The following is a 17,834-nucleotide window of genomic DNA, read 5'->3' on the forward strand; positions in this document are numbered from 1 at the left end:
TGACTTTGATTTCGGCCGTGATAGCATCAGAAGAAATGAAGCCTTTATGCCTGAGATATAAAAAAGATAAGGTTGTCGCCGACAACGCCGTGCCCCGGGGTGTATGCTAGAATACAATTGTACAGAAAAGAAGAGGTAAGAATGCAGATCAGTATGTAGATAGATCGATGATGGCAAATAACCAAGAATCGATAAGAGAGAAGAAAAAAGTTTAAAAGATAGCAGTTGAAGGAATGACAAGAAGGGTATCTTCAAAGTTGAGATGTATAAAAAAGCGAGCCGAATTATAAAGGTGGTGTGCGGTCAGCTGCAGTACAGTGCTGCTACCGAAAGGAACGTGAGCGTCGTGACGACAGTAACAAAGTTGAAGCGAAGAGCGTCTCGTCTAGTCGAAGACGACCGAATGCGGTTATGCTGGCGTGTTGAATGATGAATGGCTGTCAAGGCTTGAAAACGGCACTGGTGAGAAGGACCTCCCCAGTGTCTGGTTCAGCTAAAGGGGGTGTTTTAGTGGAAGACGTTGACGAGGAAGTGGGCGACGAGGAAGTCAATGACGAGGAAGACGGCTTCTCAGCCAACTTCGAAACGGGTAGGGGCTTTCTTGGGATAGAGCCACCACTCGGGACAGAGCCGCCGCTGAGGACATCATGGCTAAGGGTACGGCACAGCTTTCGCCGTTCCGCCTCGGACACTATCGCGCAAGAGTCCTTGGTCTGGGCATCGCAACCGCCCATCTTGGTCACAGTGTCCTCCACATCCGCCATGAGAGCGTACACCCCATGAGCCCCGTACATGTCATGAGCTTCGTCTGTGTCATGAGCTCCGTACACGTCATTAGCTGCGTACACACGGATGGTTTCGGCACGGCGGAGAGCTGGCTCCTTTACGGCGTCTTTGGCATCCGGTATGTCTTTGGCATCTGTGGAATCTTTCGCATCCACGGTCTGTTTGGCATCCATAGAGTCTTTAGCGTCCATAGAGGCGGCCTCCTCGAACAGTGGTTGCTCTAGGATTGTGGATGGCACTTGGGCTCGATGCGGCGAAGACGACGATGATGGTACGGCGTGTGCAAACGAGGTCTTGACTGGGCTCCGAGGCGGGGTGGATAGCTCAGCGTTCTGGGGCCGAACAACGCCAAGAGCAAATTGCAAGCTCTCGCTGACTCCCACTACGCTCCCAGTCGGGGAACCCAAAGTGGCGGCGGCAGCAACATGCTCAAGCAGCTTCTGGCGGACCCTGATGCGTCGGTTCTCGACATGCTCTAGTTTAGTGGTCCACTCGTCGATCGAGGTATCGAGCTCCGCAAGGGCCTCCTCCTGTTTGAGGATTGATTCGTGACTGAACTTGGCTGTGCGCGGAGAGCGGAGATATTGGCAGATGCGCGAGTGGAGGTTTCGCCTCCCTGACCGAAGGGACGTGTGTGTGTGGCGAAGGTAATCGGCACGCTCGTCGAGTTGGCGAAGTTCCTAAGTATCGAATTAGTGAGCGTGTTAATGAAGCCAAGACCAAGCACACGAACCCGTGATAGACTATCGACATCCTCTTTTCTGAGGACTTCGAACCGGGCCGCTTGCTGGAGGGCCTGCCTTTGCAGGGAAGCAATTTCTGCTGGGCTCATGATGTTGACAGCGTCACTAGCTTTCCAACCCTTCGGGAGCTGCTCGATTGCATGCCCCTCCGAGCTCTTGTTCCTCTTCGAGCCGCTGCGCTTCAAAGTCGCCGGGCCCGCACAGATTTCGAGTCGCCTAGGCGGCCTTCCCCGATTGATTATACTGTCCGACTCCGACTGGTTCCGCCTGTGTCCAAGGGTGAGGCTTTGTAGTGGGTCACTGAGCTCCCCTCTGGGTGTGGAACGTTCAGAGGCGACCTCCTTCGGCGCCCCTGTTGCAGCGTGGCCCGTCGACCTCTCCCATGGTTTTGGGGATTCCCTGTGGTCCGCGGGAGCCGAAATCGGAGTAGCCAATGTCGATGTCGTCGTGACTGTCGTCGCGGCCGATCTCGGTGTAGTCAAAGCGGCGGAAACTGGCGTGAAGGGCGTCCATACCCGCGGGGAGTCGTCAACCCGCGCGCCGCGGGTTGGGCCATCGACGGGAGTGCTGCCAGACCGGAGTCGACTGTTGGATATCCGTCTCGCCAAGTGGGGGGCGATGGGGTTTGACGTCGGTATGACGAGTGGCGTCAGACTCTTCGGGGACAGTGGCTGTCGGGGCTCATTTTCAGGGCGCTGTAGCTCTTCATTGCTTCGGTAAGCTGATCGAAGTTCTGGTCTCTCATCCAGTGTCCGTGTCCTCCCAGACGTCATGCAGTCGCCAAGGGAATACTGTTTCCACGAGCTTCCCGGTGCGCTGATAGACCGCTCATGGACAGGTGGCCGCCCGGGGATGGTAGCTGGCGGATGTCAGTCATAAACTAGATAGAGAGTAAAGGCAACCAAGGACATACGGGAGTCCATGGCAGCTTCCTGCACCGTCGTCAAGGGAGCAAGATCCGAGACGCTAATCTTCCGGTTGCGCATCTCGCGCTGATTGAGCCGGAGCTTCAGGTGCAGATTAGCCGTCCTCTCGCTTTTCTCGCCGTTCTGGCTCCTGGCCAGGGCGAATGCCTGAGCCTGCTCGGGATCTAGTGGTTTCCCTGGGGCAGGAACCGTCTGTTTGCCCTTGGGAAAAAGCTGATATTTCTGGGGCTGCATTCTCCAGGCAAACGGTTTATCTCCCGAAGGGGATGCTCTACCTAACTGCAACAAAATGGTGAGCTTTGACCAGCAGCAGAGAGACGGGACATAAGTGGTTGCATACCGGCTCATTGGACTCCTCGGTGACGGTCTTTGCCGCTATATAATTATTGAGACCAATGGTGAGGTCCTCCTGGTCCATTTCTAGGCAGTTGGCAATGTGAGCCATCGGGGTGGACACAGGGTCGAATCCGTGTAAGAGATAGATGGTTCACGCTGGGCCCGGGAGATGCGGTGCGGATAAGGACCAGGGAGCGTTTTAAGGTTCCCGCGCGGGCCAGCCGGCTGATAGGTCAGAGGTTGTGGTGAGGATATATACTTTGAGGTATGCAAATCCAGGGCGGAGAGAACCCTTTCAAGCTGGCTGCTACACGTCCATACATGCAGGCCGGGCCAGAGTGGGCTCCCAGAGGTTCAAAGCCCTGTCCATCAGGGGCGAGAGGGAAGCCATGTGACAGGGGGGTTTGGAGAGGGAGGATCCATGGAGAGCCATGTGCTCCCATGCAAGATTGTTGCTGCACCGCCGGTACACTAAGGAACCCGGTTGTCTGCGGGCGATGTCCCTGGTTGGGCGTGTTGGAGCAGCTCGAAAGGGAACCTCGCCTCGGAGAGGGCAACACGGCCGGGAGCCTTGATACGGGGCTTTCTTTGTTCGGGGGCACAGCCATGCCTGGGGCGTCTGGTGGGGTGCTCGGTGTCAAGGAGATGCAGCCGAGAAGGGAATGGCTCGCGTCCAGGAGCACACTGTAACAGGACCGAAAGGTGAGAAGCAGCTGCACGAGGAGGACACAATGAAACCGCTAAGACCGCTTTGAGTGAAGCCCGACCCTGGTCAAGAATCCCTGCCGGCAAGGATGGAGAGACGTCCCGGTCAAGGATGGTTGCAGCAGGGGGGCCACCCAAGCCTGTCCATATCGGGGAGGGCTATGAACAACGCCTGCAACCGACCCCCACTAACAGACCAATGGCTTCCGTTTGGCTAAATCAAGAGACATTGGTTAAAGCTGGGGTACCTGCTTCTGCATGTCGAGGGGTGCTGCAGGCGGCCAGGGCAGCTGCCTCGACGAGAAGTCTAACCCGCAGGACGGGATGAAGCTGGACGGGTCCAAGCTCAATGGATGGAACTACGCGGAAGTGAATATGCCGACGATGATGATAGTGGAGATAAGTGATGCCGGTGGTTTGTGAAGAGGTGAGACCTCTCTCCAGCAGTAGCCGGGAGATCGACTGTGGCCCAAGCGTTGAGATTCACCAATCTTCCCGCGAGATTCATACTTGATGCTTCCCTGGGGGCTGCAGATCACAGGCGGAAGCGGAGGGCGTCGCTGGGGGGCAAAAACCGCAAAACCCCCATTGACCCCGCATCCATCAAGAGGCTCGAGAGCCAAATTCGATCAGCAGCACACCAGGATGTCGTGAATCTTCAACAGTGGAGCAATTATCGCCCGAGCTCGCCCGAAGCACGGGGGCTTGACGGATCGCACGGACATGTCGATTTTTGATCGTTTGTTTTCGAGCAGCCCATTGGTGCGAGCGGGAGAAGCAGGACGGATGCCCGGCAGCCTTTTCTGGTCGTTTTCTTCATTACGCAATGCGTAAGGAGAAACCCTGAACTTCCAGGGCAAGGTCTGCTGTCGTCATCCATCGTCTGATTGATATTCAGCTGCTCGGGGATCCAGCATGGGCGAAGTACTGTGTTTCGTACCAAAAGACCAACAAAAAGAGAACGTCCAGCCCTACCCCGACTGATGTGCATGATGTGGTTATCTCCACACTGCTTGCGCTAGTGTCTCTGGAGAGTGTGCATGAACTTGGTGGCGAATAAAAGAAGGGCGTCATTGCGGCAAACTCGAGATCCGAAGACTGGTTGGTGCTGGGAGAAGGGGGAGTCCATGCCATGAGAGTGTCTGACTCGAGTGAACTCCTCTCAACTCTTTTTTGTGCGAAGTTTGCGTTTTCTAGAAGCCACGAAGGTGCTGTCAGGCCATTCTGACGTTCCATGACCACACAATGTGGAAGGAAACTCCCAGTACTTCGTACACAGGAAGGCAATGAATGAGGGGCAACCTAGGTGGCTGACTCCTTCAAGGCTTCTGCTGTGTCCTCTGATCGGTCGAAGTTCCTTCCCCTCTCCCCTTCAAGTTTCATTGAGACAGACCCGAACCGTTCATTAACCACAACGGCTCGGGAACAGAAATGCGACAGCTGCAATTCAAATTACCTAGTGGACATACGCCAACTTGAATCCTTGCCATGCAGATATCGGCAAGTTCCTTTCGCCAACTCGTGACTCTAACGAAGCTAATATATCAGATTTGCTAACATGCCGCGTCTCAACTCTAGCGAGGCCCAAACAAGGAAGAGGATACACACAAGTCTCGTCTTTAAGTTGGCTTCAAACAGCTGTGGGCCCTCAGCCAAGGCGCTAAGTGACCGTTCAGACAAAATCATTCGAGACCCCAAGAGAAACCGTCGGCCTTATTTCTCGAAACGGCCTGGGCAACAACGGGCTGCTTTGCGATGGGTAACGCCCCGGGGGTCAGTGCGCCCTGCTGACCGACGCGATGCGATGTCATCCATTCTGGGCTGCCAGTTTGCATCGAGGGAATGGACGCGCGCACAAAGTGGCTCGACGGCCGGTTTCCGTCATCTCCAAAAACCAGCAAGCACAAGGTGCTGCTGCCCGGTGTGTCGACGATAACGAAGCTTATGGTCGATTTAAGGGCCGGAGTGCTGCCAAACACCATCTCCCCACAACCGCTCATCGCGATGAAAACTTGGCGTTTCGTCCTATGTTTTTAAGCTCAGGAAGGTCAACATACCAGACCTTCTCAGCGTAACGGCCCGTCTCACACACACTGTGCACTGGAAAACCGGCAGTTGTGGTCGGTGCGTCCCAGTGCTATTCACATACCGGATTTGGACGTTGCTGGGTGATCTTCGTCCTCCACCGGGTTTCGCAGTCTGTTCTGGTCGTCATGAACACCTTTTCGAGCATCGCTAGGTTGCATCACCACCACCTTCCTGCAGTCAACTCCCCTTTCTCACCGCTTCAAGGTTGGGGACGTTGTTGACAGCTTCGGCTCCCTCGAACAAGCTCTGCCCGTGCGCGAGAGCTAACCGTGAGCGTCTCACCCACATCGTGACTGACGCGCAGAAAGCAAGCGCCCTCACCCCGCCCGTTCGCCCATGTAACTCGGAGAAGAGATGCAGATGGTTGACTTGCCGATTTCGGTCCGGGGAGACGGCGGACGCCGATAGAAATTTCTCGCAGGTGCTGCTTAAAAGATATGACACACAAGGATCCCGCCCCACGCAGCCTTCACTACACGGCAAACTCCATACTCTCGGGCACACAAGTGTGGATCGACTGTCATTGTTGCATTACAGTAACTTGACCATGTCGCAAGATATGCGAAGTATCTGATCACTTGGGGTGAACGCGGGACTCACTTTCAGTTGTGACAATCCACGCGGTTCACAGCTCCGGGCACAATGCTCTTGACGTGCCTGGAATCCCTCAAGTGATGAACGTTCTGGCTCCGAGTCAAAATGTTGGTGGGGGCGAAACCCCAGCCCCAACCCCTTGGCCATCCACCTCCTAAGCGAAGGGCTGCCCCCGGGATCTTGTTGCCCTTCATCACACCAAAACTGGTCGTGGATCTTCGTGGAAGCCGCGATCTCCCCGAGAAAACCAGGGATCTCAACCTTAAGTGCAACGATATGGACAAGGGCCCATGTGCCCGGCCCCTTTGCCGTTCCCTCAAAGCTGGGAGCTCTCACTTACCACCGCCAACCCCCTCACTATCGGGGAACATTGTTTCCAGAATCTCGACAGAGCACTGGTTGCCTCGCAAGTTGCTGTTGGCGACTTCATCTCCGAGCCTCCCGAATACACCACCCTTGTGGCTGGCTTGCCTGGTACCTCGTCCCCAAAACGCGGCATGATTGCTCGCGTGAACAAGAAAAAGAAGAAACAGAAACACAATGGAAACACCTCCAGCCCGAACAGACGGCAGATGCCCCGCTCCAAACGAAACGGTTTTTGCACCCTCCAACAGGAATATTTCCTCGCACCCGGGACGCGGAGATTTCCATAGACAGGGATACGAGACGCCGTTTCAACTCTCTGATTCGCGGGTTTGACTCCGAAACTTGTTCTGCTCCCGTTTTAGCAGCTCGTCAATCAACATCCATCGAAGAGACGCAGTTTCATTAACTGCAGCACAAATCCTCATCCCCCTTCCCACTCCCGCTACCGCGACGAAGATTTCTCTTACATACTGACCGGGTCTCTTCATGAACGATCACTCTAGTTCAATATGAATGAGCCGCCCACCCCACATCATGTGTATATACAACACACAGTGGTGAGTTAACAGTTGCTCGTCGAGCGCTTGGATGCCCTCAAGCGCGGGAAGGGCCTTCTCAGTTATGTTATCCACTGATCCGCTCACCGCGCGCGGTTGAGCGGCAAGAGCGAGCCAGCCACTCAGCGTAACTTGTGGTCCCTAACCGGCCGTGAGCCGTCCCGTCCCGTGGCCCCGGGCCACACACGAGCAGGTCTTGCGCGTGCGGGTTGATGCAAGCACTCAAGTCAGATTCTAATCTCGTAGCCCCGTGCCTCGCCGTGCCGTCTTTTGGATATTAGATATTGCTGGTGGTGGTGAGGGGAAAAGGGGGGGGAAACAACGAGATGTCCGTGCGGTTAAGTCACGGGATGGGGGAACCGACTGCAAAAAAAAAAGTCGAACCGTTGCACCGCATCCCTCGATCTCCAACCCCAAGTTTGACCATCGTACGATTTTGACGTGGGTGGGGGGCCCGCCGGCCAGGCCATGTAACGATGCTTGGGAGTGCTTATCTGTGGTGGCAGATTAGTCATTGACAACTCTGCAACTGACTTCGCGTGCTCTGCTCGGTGTTCCTAAAAAGAAAGAGAGGGAAAAAAAAAAAGAAAAGAGCGATGACAAACAACGCGGAGATTACACACCAAGCCCAGTTCCATGTCAGGGGAAGCCCCCACAGCACAGACGATATCAGACTCTGTTAAGGCTCGAGAGCGCAAATGATCTTTCCCTGGATCGCTCGCCTCGCGTTTGGTGAGGGTCAGGATATGGCACTCCTTGTTTGCGGTGTCCCTGTTTGTGGTGGAGTCGGCGTCACTGCGGACGAGCATCCTCACATCCTCAGGGGGGAATACGTGGGGGGTTGGGATGGGCAGTTGAGCCTTTTTCGGGACCCGAACAGCCATTCCTAGGAACGGTGATAGTGATGTGACCAGCAGGGGCTTGCAGGGCCTCGCTCATTGAGAAAACGACAGCTGACGAGAGCCCGCAGCGGGCTCGAAGCAAGATGATGGCGGAGTCCGATTCACCTGCGATCCCTCGCATGCGGGTATGTATTCCGGGGCCCGCGCAGAAGGAAGGTGGTTACTAGTTCCATGTTTACCGTTCCAACGGCGGCCACGGTCATCAAGAAAGGTGATGGTTCTGTTAGCCGACGGATGTACTTCGTAGAGACAGCTCGGAATAGTGGCCACGCAAAAAGCAAGCCTCCTCAACGGTGAGCCGAGGGCACAAAGGCTGTGTGTGACTTCTTGATGTTGTCCTCGCTCAGGGAGGTGAGACATGATCCAGTCCCAGTCCAGCAGGCCGGGTACAAACCTTATTTTCAGCGTCCCCGAGTTCCGAATACACGCCCGGCAGTCGGTTCTTCGAAACGTTCATTCCCGGGGGGCGGAACAGCCTCGAAGAGCGGCAAGTTTCCGCTGGTGTGTCATGGAATACCTGTGTTCTTCCATGTTTTCCATGGTTCTGTACACAGCACATAATAGGGAAGCTTCAGTGCCCAGAAGCAAGCTTCCCCCCATTGGCGAGCAGGGCCCCTGGTCGGTTCCTGCAGTCCAACCCCACTAAAGGAGGGGATAAACAGGGACCAGGCCCGCGGGTTCCTGTCCCAATGGGTTGCCTTGGGACTGTCTCGGATCTTCTTCCGGGGCTGGCAGAGCGCAAAAGAGCAACCAAATCCGAAGAGAACTTCCTGCACCTTCCTGCTTTCTTCTTCGTGGGTGAAAAAAGAGACTAGTCCAACTAGCGTTCTGTAAGCCCTAAGCGATCTTTCCTTCAGGGGCACCGCACAGATGTTGGGGTCGAGGCGATGCTGTAAGGGCACCACGTTGTCTTGCCATCAACGCTCGACCACTGTCCGAACGTGCATCGCTAAGGGGTCGAAGATTGATCATGCCGTTGTACTTGATGTGCGTCACGGTGGCAGCTCCTCCGCAGCATGCAGACGCTCGACATACACATCAGACAATAAATAGGCCGCATGACGATGTCCGAGCGTGCAAACGATAGGAGGAACGGTGTGCTGGGACCACCAGCGTGCATGCCCAGGCCTGCGAACAGCGTGCTGGGCAAACCGTCGGCCGTTCTCGGTGCATGGCGACAGTCCAACCCCATGGTCCGCGCCGCTTGACCTGCACAAGTGAGCTTCGCTTCGATGCGCGAGACTGCATTTGACAAGGTTCCTGAGACAGACGGCCGCTGAGCCGGTGGAAATCGCCAAGGCTACCACGAGACACCAACACGAACAGCCTTAATGTTTTTGGGGATTCCTTGACGGTTGAACCTTGTTGCCCATCCTGGCTAGAGAGGATGACCCGAATTCCTTTTTGAGTCTGTCATTGAAGCAGTGAGACGGGGAAACTGCTTGACGAATCCAACTGCCGCTTGGCTTCAGCCGACATATGGACAGGGCGGCGTCTCTGAGGACCGCTGGGTATCGATTTGCATGGCGGAGTCTGCGCTCTTTGCTTCAAAGGCACGCAGCTCAGGAAGGAAGATCTCGTCTCGTTCGATGCGAAATCTTCTCGAACGCGGGTTCCACTCCCCAGCCGCGACATGACTACCGCGGCCCTTCTTGTTTCGACAAGCCCGTATGTTTCAACAGAGGTTCTTGATTCTTCCCATGTTGAGCGAAACGCCCGAAATGACGGAAAGTACATTCATGCAACGGGCTCGGGAGATTACCCGAGCGTGAGTCTTAGGGTATAGAACAGCAGGCATATAGGAAGCTGTCAAGCCGGAACCTTGGATATTCGGTACGAAGAGGGGATCCACGGTGATCATTCTTATTGTGGCATTCATTGCTCCAGGGGACTGGGACCGTGAACCTTTCAACTCCTAACTTGAGAGGGAGCGTTCACCCGAACGGACTGAGTATCAAAGCAATCGTTTAATGAAGAGGGGCAAGCGTGGTAAATGATTCTCCGGCACACTCGACTTCGTCTGGGAAGACTTCTGGGCCCCGCCTGACTGTTGATAGGTTTCACCAAAAAGTCTTCACCGGGACTCGGGATCGAGCGTCAAGGAATTCAAGTACCATGGAGGCCCTGGGCTAACCATGAGAGGTTTCGTCAGAAAGAGTCCCCATCAACCAGCTGCAAACTTTAGGGGGGTGTCCGGGGAAAGCGGAGCGCGGCGCGGCTCGTAGGGAGGTCTGGCTGACCTGAGGCAGCCCATCTCAAGCCGGGCTCAGTGCAAAATAAAGCTGGATCTTGCCCATCGAGTGGGACAGACTTCGTTCCAGCGACGATCAGAAGGGGCGGCCCATCGCCATCCGAACTGGTGGCCCAGAGGTGACGGTGCATAACCAGTCCACACTTGTGAAAAGGGCTTCAAACGAGGTCGAAGGGAGCCTCCCTCCCTCGCAATGCAAACCTGCTTCGCCATGATAGCTCCGTGCTGGCTTGAAGGCCGACCGGAAAACTGCGATCCCGACTTTGGGAGTTGAAACATGTTTCGCATCGCGGGACCAACCAGACAGACACAGGTAGTGAACGCCGAGCGAATCGGCCCGCTCCAAAACCAGGAGTAAACAAGTAGCAGAAAGGAGGAAGGGAGACGGAAGCTAGGGCATAATTCGCTTGAGTTAGACGGAAACGGCAAAGAGAAAAGAGAAGAAGCGGAAGACAATACTAACAAAGTGGCAGAATTGCAGAATTATCGCGTTGTGTCAATGTTTTGTCAAAGCGATGCAAATGGAAGGAAGGTGGCTTGGAAAAGCCGCGGATTTCCGTACGAGAAGTCACGTGTTTGTCTGATGTCATCAATCTTGGGCCTATCAAACGGTGCGATTCAACTCACGCTGGACAAAGGAGGAAGGCGTGAAGGGAGAAACGGCACAGCTTGGGCATCAAGCTGCAGCTGAGAAAGCGGAGTGCTCATGTGGGGTATTCTTCGCCTTGGGAGGGCCAAGTTCGCTCAAGAAACGGCAAATTCGGCCATTACTCATAACTTGAACACGACAGCAAGAACAACAACAAAATCAAGACCATATTTTCAACGTCGGTGGTTTGGCATAAGCATTGCAAGAATGGCACCTGTGCGGGACCCCAACACGCTGTCCAACTACAACGAATGGCGCACGAAGCACACCACGGCCGATTTTAAGGTCGATTTTACCGCCAAGTGCCTTCGCGGGTCTGTGGTCCTCGAGCTTGAGTCACAGACAGACAAGGCCAGCAAGGAGATTATCCTCGACTCCAGCTATGTCGACGTCTCGGCTATCACACTCAACTCGACCCCCTCGCAATGGGAGGTCAGGGACCGCACAGGGCCCAGCGGCTCTCCAGTCCGCGTCGCAGTGCCCAATGGCGCTGGCAAGGGGGAGGTGGTTAAGCTGGAGATCGAGTTGGCCACCACGGACAAGTGCACTGCTCTCCAATGGTTGACCCCGGCCCAGACGAGCAACAAGAAGGCTCCCTTCATGTTCAGCCAGTGCCAGGCCATCCATGCGAGGTCCATCTTCCCCTGCCAGGATACGCCCGACGTCAAGAGCACCTACGACTTCATCATTCGCAGCCCCCATGTTGTCGTTGCCAGCGGCGTCCCGGTGCCGGGTGAACCAGAGAGCGTGGGCGAGGACAAGGTCTACAAGTTCCACCAGAAGGTCCCCATTCCTTCGTATCTTTTTGCCGTGGCTTCTGGAGACATTGCTAGTGCCAAGATCGGAAGGTGCTCGTCAGTCGCCACGGGCCCCAACGAGCTGAAGGCCTCGCAATGGGAGCTCGAGGATGATATGGACAAGTTCCTGGACGCTGCCGAGAAGATCGTCTTCCCTTACCAGTGGGGGGAGTACAATGTCCTTGTCCTGCCCCCGAGCTTTCCGTACGGCGGCATGGAAAACCCCATCTTCACCTTCGCGACACCCACTATCATCAGCGGTGACCGGCAAAACATTGATGTCATTGCCCACGAGCTCGCCCATAGCTGGAGTGGCAACTTGGTGACAAGCTGCAGTTGGGAGCATTTGTGAGTTCATCCCCCTGAACGCCGTCGGGTGAAGATGTCCGCTAATTCCAAACAGCTGGCTCAATGAAGGATGGACCGTGTATCTGGAGCGCCGTATTCTTGCTTCCATCCACAAGAATGACTCCTATTTTGACTTTTCGGCCATTATCGGCTGGAAGCATTTGGGTGAGTTTCTCGGCCCGAATTTGATGGCGTTATCTCTTGCTAATAACGGTGCCACCTACTAGAGGAGGCGATCGAGGAGTTCGGCAAAGACCACGAGTACACCAAGCTATCCATCAAACACGATGGAATTGACCCGGATGATGCCTTCAGCTCGGTACCTTACGAGAAGGGCTTTCACTTCATCTGGTCCCTTGACCGTCTCGTTGGGCGCGAAAACTTCGACAAGTTCATTCCCCATTATTTCAGCAAGTGGCAAAACAAATCTCTGGATTCATTCGAGTTCAAGGACACTTTCCTAGAGTTCTTCAGCGCCCCAGAGTACTCCAAATTGAAGGACAAGATCTCGCAAATCGACTGGGAGGGCCGTTTCTTCAACCCTGGCCTGCCGCCGAAGCCCGAGTTTGACACAACGCTTGTTGATGGGTGCTTCCAACTCGCCAACAAGTGGAAGAGCAAGGACTTTTCTCCCAGCCCGTCGGACACATCATCTTGGACCGGAAACCAGCTTCTCGTGTTTTTGAACGTGGTCCAAGACTTCGAGGAACCACTAACGGCGGAGCAGTCGGTACGTATCTTGGGAAGACTCAAATTTCTTGTGACGGCCCCCAGCTAACCGGCCATAGCAAAACATGGGCAAGATTTACGCTCTTGCTGACTCTAAAAATGTCGAGCTCAAGGCAGCTTACTACCAAATTGCGATGAAGGCCAAGGACACCACCTCGTACCCAGGTGTGGCCGAGCTTCTCGGAAATGTTGGTCGTATGAAGTTTGTCCGGACGTTGTTCCGCACTCTCAACAAGGTGGACCGTGACCTTGCAGTCAAGACCTTTCAGAAGAACCGTGATTTCTATCACCCCATCTGCCGCCAGCTGGTTGAGAAGGATCTTGGGTTGGGAGAGTCAAAGTAGCGCCAACAATCGAACAAGCTCCACATGGATGAGCCTCTGGGCGAACATCTAGGATATCATTGATTTGGGTCTGGAATATCCTGCACTGAGCATCGAATTGGTAGGATGAGCAACAACTGGCAACATGTTCCCCCCCATGGATCTGGTTAACTCGTGATGTCGTGGCCAGAATGTATTGGAATCAATCTGACCCTGGCACTGACACACTGACGCTGACACTTGTTGAGTTGCCCCACTGAAGCCACTTGAGAAGACCCCAATATTCATTCGTTAACTCAGAGAACTGGTGATGGAAGAAAAAGGCGAATTAACCCTGTCTATATTGATATTAAATAGTCTTAAGTTTCGCATTGACTTGCTTGCGAAACGGGTAATAACGAGATGAATGTTGCACGTGAATTGCCGTCAGTGAGATGAACAGCCGACCGTTGACACGTGAATAGAGCTCGTTTAAGGTTCTGTAATCTCTCGCCATAGCGCCCCGCGTCCACCAATGAGCTAACGCCCCGCCCCTGGAAAGGCCCCGAGTCAAGCTCGCGCCTCGCGTCCCGCTCTCGAATTTGTTGACACGGGACGCATTCTCGAAATCGCATTCCTTCTGTGCCGCATCTTGGCGACAACAACACCAACACTCGTCAACTTGCACAACTGCGAAACTTCCAGACACCTTGCGCCCGCACAACAACCAAGACAGGCGCCCGACATCAGCCCGACATCTCGACGACTCAACTTTCCGGGGGCAAGCGGCTGCCCCTCGCCCTCGCCCCGCAGGTCAAATCTCCACTCTCAAATAGCCGACCGCTACTCGACGGCTGCAGCTGCAGATTGCTAGCTATCGAACACGACATCGTGGTGGGAGAATGCGCGTGGATGCCGTACCGCGGGCTGGGAACTGCATGCTGGGAAACTCGAGGACCGCGCAAGAATCACGAGCTCTTTGAACCCGCCTGGCCAGGAACCGGCTGTCGCTCAGGGCCAGCCGCGACGCCGTCTTTCGCCGTAGGCCTCGAAAGCCACGCCAGCCCGTCATTGTAAAACCGCAACCATGGCTCCGGCTACGCCGCCCGCCGGCGGGGGCGGGAATATCAAGGTGGTGGTCAGAGTTCGCCCCTTTAACGGAAGAGGTGAGTGGACTGCTGTCTGAATTAGGGATGGGTTTTTTGGTGGCAGGGAAGCTGATGCTGTCGCTTGGTAGAACATGACCGGAACGCAAAATGTATCGTGGAAATGAAAGACAACCAGACGATCTTGACACCGCCGACCGACAACAAAGCGGTCAAGGATCATGGCCAGAAAGTGTTTGCCTTCGACAGGTCGTACTGGTCCTTCGACAAGAACGCGCCGAACTATGCGGGGCAGGACAACCTCTTCACAGACATGGGCAAGCCGCTCCTTGACAATGCCTTCCAGGGATATAACAACTGTATCTTTGCCTACGGCCAGACCGGTTCCGGGAAGTCGTACTCCATGATGGGGTATGGAAAGGACGCCGGTATCATTCCGAACATTTGCCAGGATATGTTTAGGAGAATTGGGGAGATGCAACAGGACAAGAACCTGCGCTGCACCGTTGAGGTGTCGTACCTCGAAATTTACAACGAACGGGTGCGCGATCTGTTAAACCCGGCAAACAAGGGCAACCTGAAAGTCCGAGAGCACCCTTCCACTGGGCCCTACGTCGAGGATTTGGCGAAATTAGTGGTCGGGAGTTTTCAGGAAATCGAGAATCTGATGGATGAGGGCAACAAAGCCAGAACGGTGGCGGCAACCAACATGAACGAGACCTCGAGTCGAAGTCACGCCGTGTTTACCCTCATGTTGACCCAGAAGCGCTTCGACCCCGAGACGAAAATGGCCATGGAGAAGGCAGCCAAGATCAGTCTCGTAGATCTGGCTGGATCGGAAAGAGCCACTTCTACCGGCGCAACCGGAGCTCGTCTCAAGGAAGGCGCAGAAATCAACCGCTCTCTTTCTACCCTCGGCCGTGTCATCGCGGCATTGGCGGATCTTTCCACTGGGGCCAAGAAAAAGAAGGGCGCGGCTGGCCAAGTTCCCTACAGAGATAGTGTTCTTACATGGTTATTGAAGGACTCCCTCGGAGGCAACAGCATGACAGCCATGATCGCCGCCATCAGTCCGGCGGACATCAACTACGATGAAACACTGAGCACGCTGCGGTACGCCGACTCTGCGAAACGCATCAAGAACCACGCAGTCATCAACGAAGACGCCAACGCTCGCATGATTCGCGAACTCAAGGAGGAATTGGCCCTCCTCCGCGGCAAACTGGGCGGCGGAGGCGGTGCTGGCGGAGCGCCCGTTCCTGCCGAGGAGGTATACGCAGAAGGCACGCCTCTAGAACAACAGATCGTCAGCATCACGCAGGCCGATGGCACTATCAAGAAGGTGTCAAAGGCAGAAATTGCGGAGCAGCTAGACCAGAGCGAGAAGATTCTCCAGGACCTCAACCAGACATGGGAGCAGAAACTGGCCAAAACGGAAGAAATCCACAAAGAGCGAGAATCTGCGCTCGAGGAGTTGGGAATCAGCATCGAGAAGGGCTTCATCGGCATGTCCACGCCCAAAAAGATGCCTCACTTGGTCAACCTTTCAGACGACCCTCTTCTCGCGGAGTGCCTGGTTTACAATCTGAAACCCGGTGCGACTACGGTCGGCAACGTCGAGTCGAACGCAGACCACCAGGCGAACATTCGTCTGAACGGGTCGAGGATTCTCCACGAGCACTGCGTCTTTGATAACGCGGCAGATGGCACGGTTACAGTCGTCCCAAAGGAAGACGCAGCGGTTATGGTGAACGGAAAACGAGTCACGGAGCCAACGAGACTGCACTCGGGGTACCGCATTATTTTGGGCGATTTCCACATATTCAGATTCAACCATCCGATGGAAGCGCGCGCAGAACGGGCGGAAAGGCAAGAGCAGAGTCTCCTACGTCAGTCCATCACAGCAAGCCAGCTGCAGGCGCTGGAGAGAACATCACCGTCACCAAGCCCCAGCAGACCGGGGCACGATAGGAGCCTGAGCACAGCCATCTCCGACTTCAGTGACAGCCGCCCCGACTCTCCGTTCCTGCGCAATGGGAAAGAGTCCGATTGGTCTTTTGCTCGCAGAGAAGCGGCCCCCGCAATCCTCGGCACGGACCAAAACTTCACCAAGCTGACCGACGAGGAGCTTAATGCGCTCTTCGAAGACGTCCAGCGGGCCCGGGCGGAGCGCGTCAACGGCCGGGACGGCGACGAAGATATGGAGTCGATGGCCTCATACCCGATCAGGGAGAAATACCTGTCCACCGGCACCATCGACAACTTCTCGCTCGACACCATGCTGACCATGCCGTCCACCCCTAAGCAGGGCGAGACCGAGGACCGGCTGCGCGAGATGCGCGAGGAGATGCAGAACCAGTTGGAAAAACAAAAGGACGAATACCGCGACCAACTTAAGAGCGCCGAAGCGGCGAACGTCGAGGTCGAAGAGATAAAAAAGGAAAAAGTCCGCATGGAGGAGACGCTGGTCCAAATCAAAGCGGACATGCAAAAGCAACTTGAGGTTCAGCGGCGCGAGTTTGAGGCCAAGATCGAGAAGCTAGATCCGCTCAAGCGGCCAAAGGCGAACCCGAAGCTATCCGAGGACGAGATCGAGCGGGCCAAGGTCGCCGTGAAGCACTGGCGGAGCCGGCATTACGTGCGGATGGCCGAGGCAGTCTTGCAACATGCTGCCACACTAAAAGAAGCCCAGATCATGAGCCACGAGCTGGACGAGCACGTCGTTTTTCAGTTCGCCGTGGTTGATGTTGGCCACATGTTGTGCTCGTCTTATGACATGGTCCTTAATGGGCTGACCGGCGAAGGAGACGATATCGCACTCGAGGAGGCCCCGAAGCCGTGCATCGGGGTTCGCGTCATCGACTACAGGCACGGCGTTGTCCACCTATGGAGCATCGAGAAGCTCCTTGACCGAGTTAGGCAGATGCGGCAGATGTACCAGTATCTGGATCAACCAGAGTATGCCCAACACCTGAGCCTCGACAACCCGTTTATCGAGGCCTGCATGCCGCAGTACACCCTGGTCGGCGAGGTCGACGTGCCCCTGAAAGCTGTGTTTGAGAGCCGAGTCCAAGACTTTACGCTTGACGTCTTCTCTCCCCATACGTCGCATGCCATTGGCATCATCAAGCTCGCGCTCGAGCCGTCCAGCGCGCGGGCGCCGTCGAACACGCTGAAGTTTAACATCGTCATGCACGAGATGGTCGGCTTTGCGGAGCGCGAGGGTACCGAGGTGCACGCGCAACTCTTCATCCCCGGCATTTCCGAGGACGGCATCACCACGACGCAGATGATCAAGGACTTTGACGAGGGCCCGATCCGGTTCGAGAGCGTTCATAGCATGAGCGTGCCGCTGTTCGCGCCCCCGCAGACGACGCTGCGCGTGGCCATCTTCGCCAAGGTGTCGGCCATGCATCTGGATAAGCTCCTCAGCTGGGACGATATGCGGGACGGCGTCCCTCGCTCGCGGGGGAAGAAGCGCGCCAGGATAAGCGAGGCGCACTTCTTTACCGAGGAGAAACACGACTTGCTGGCGCGGGTGCAGGTTCTCGAGATGAACGAGGAGGGTGAATATGTGCTCGGTGGAAGTCAACCAGACCAGCGAGCTGGACGGCGGGAACGTTCCAATTTACATCAGGGGTGGCAAAGG

At 55.4% G+C, this 17,834-nt stretch overlaps 5 protein-coding genes across 5 annotated transcripts in view; 3 read left to right on the plus strand and 2 right to left on the minus strand.

Moving 5' to 3' along the window:
• Positions 1-440: 440 nt before the first annotated feature.
• On the minus strand, positions 441-2,900 carry CHGG_07130 (uncharacterized protein; the record flags this gene model as incomplete). The annotated part of the gene is made up of 4 exons (XM_001224785.1): positions 441-1,466; positions 1,520-2,388; positions 2,443-2,734; positions 2,796-2,900. 4 exons carry the CDS (start codon positions 2,898-2,900, stop codon positions 441-443), a joined length of 2,292 nt encoding a protein of 763 aa, XP_001224786.1.
• A 2,278-nt stretch (positions 2,901-5,178) lies between these two features.
• CHGG_07131 (uncharacterized protein) lies at positions 5,179-5,872 on the minus strand (the record flags this gene model as incomplete). Its single annotated transcript, XM_001224786.1, has 4 exons — positions 5,179-5,491; positions 5,554-5,589; positions 5,646-5,695; positions 5,780-5,872. 4 exons carry the CDS (start codon positions 5,870-5,872, stop codon positions 5,179-5,181), a joined length of 492 nt encoding a protein of 163 aa, XP_001224787.1.
• A 3,764-nt stretch (positions 5,873-9,636) lies between these two features.
• Positions 9,637-10,228, plus strand: CHGG_07132 (uncharacterized protein; the record flags this gene model as incomplete). Its single annotated transcript, XM_001224787.1, has 2 exons — positions 9,637-9,771; positions 10,061-10,228. 2 exons carry the CDS (start codon positions 9,637-9,639, stop codon positions 10,226-10,228), a joined length of 303 nt encoding a protein of 100 aa, XP_001224788.1.
• Positions 10,229-11,110: 882 nt separating this feature from the next.
• CHGG_07133 (uncharacterized protein) lies at positions 11,111-13,121 on the plus strand (the record flags this gene model as incomplete). The annotated part of the gene is made up of 4 exons (XM_001224788.1): positions 11,111-12,048; positions 12,104-12,213; positions 12,276-12,778; positions 12,837-13,121. The coding sequence occupies 4 exons, from the start codon at positions 11,111-11,113 to the stop codon at positions 13,119-13,121; spliced, it is 1,836 nt and encodes a 611-aa protein (XP_001224789.1).
• A 1,045-nt stretch (positions 13,122-14,166) lies between these two features.
• Positions 14,167-17,834, plus strand: part of CHGG_07134 (uncharacterized protein) — a gene marked incomplete at both ends in the record, with an annotated part of 5,625 nt that continues 1,957 nt past the window's right edge. Inside the window, 3 exons of the mRNA XM_001224789.1 lie at positions 14,167-14,245; positions 14,317-17,143; positions 17,249-17,751. Of these exons, the coding sequence (XP_001224790.1) occupies positions 14,167-14,245; positions 14,317-17,143; positions 17,249-17,751 (3,409 nt within the window). The remainder of the gene's footprint in view (positions 14,246-14,316; positions 17,144-17,248; positions 17,752-17,834) is intronic.

The sequence above is a fragment of the Chaetomium globosum genome, genomic scaffold (genome assembly GCF_000143365.1).
Source record: "Chaetomium globosum CBS 148.51 scaffold_5 genomic scaffold, whole genome shotgun sequence".
Classification (NCBI taxonomy): Eukaryota; Fungi; Ascomycota; class Sordariomycetes; order Sordariales; family Chaetomiaceae; genus Chaetomium; species Chaetomium globosum.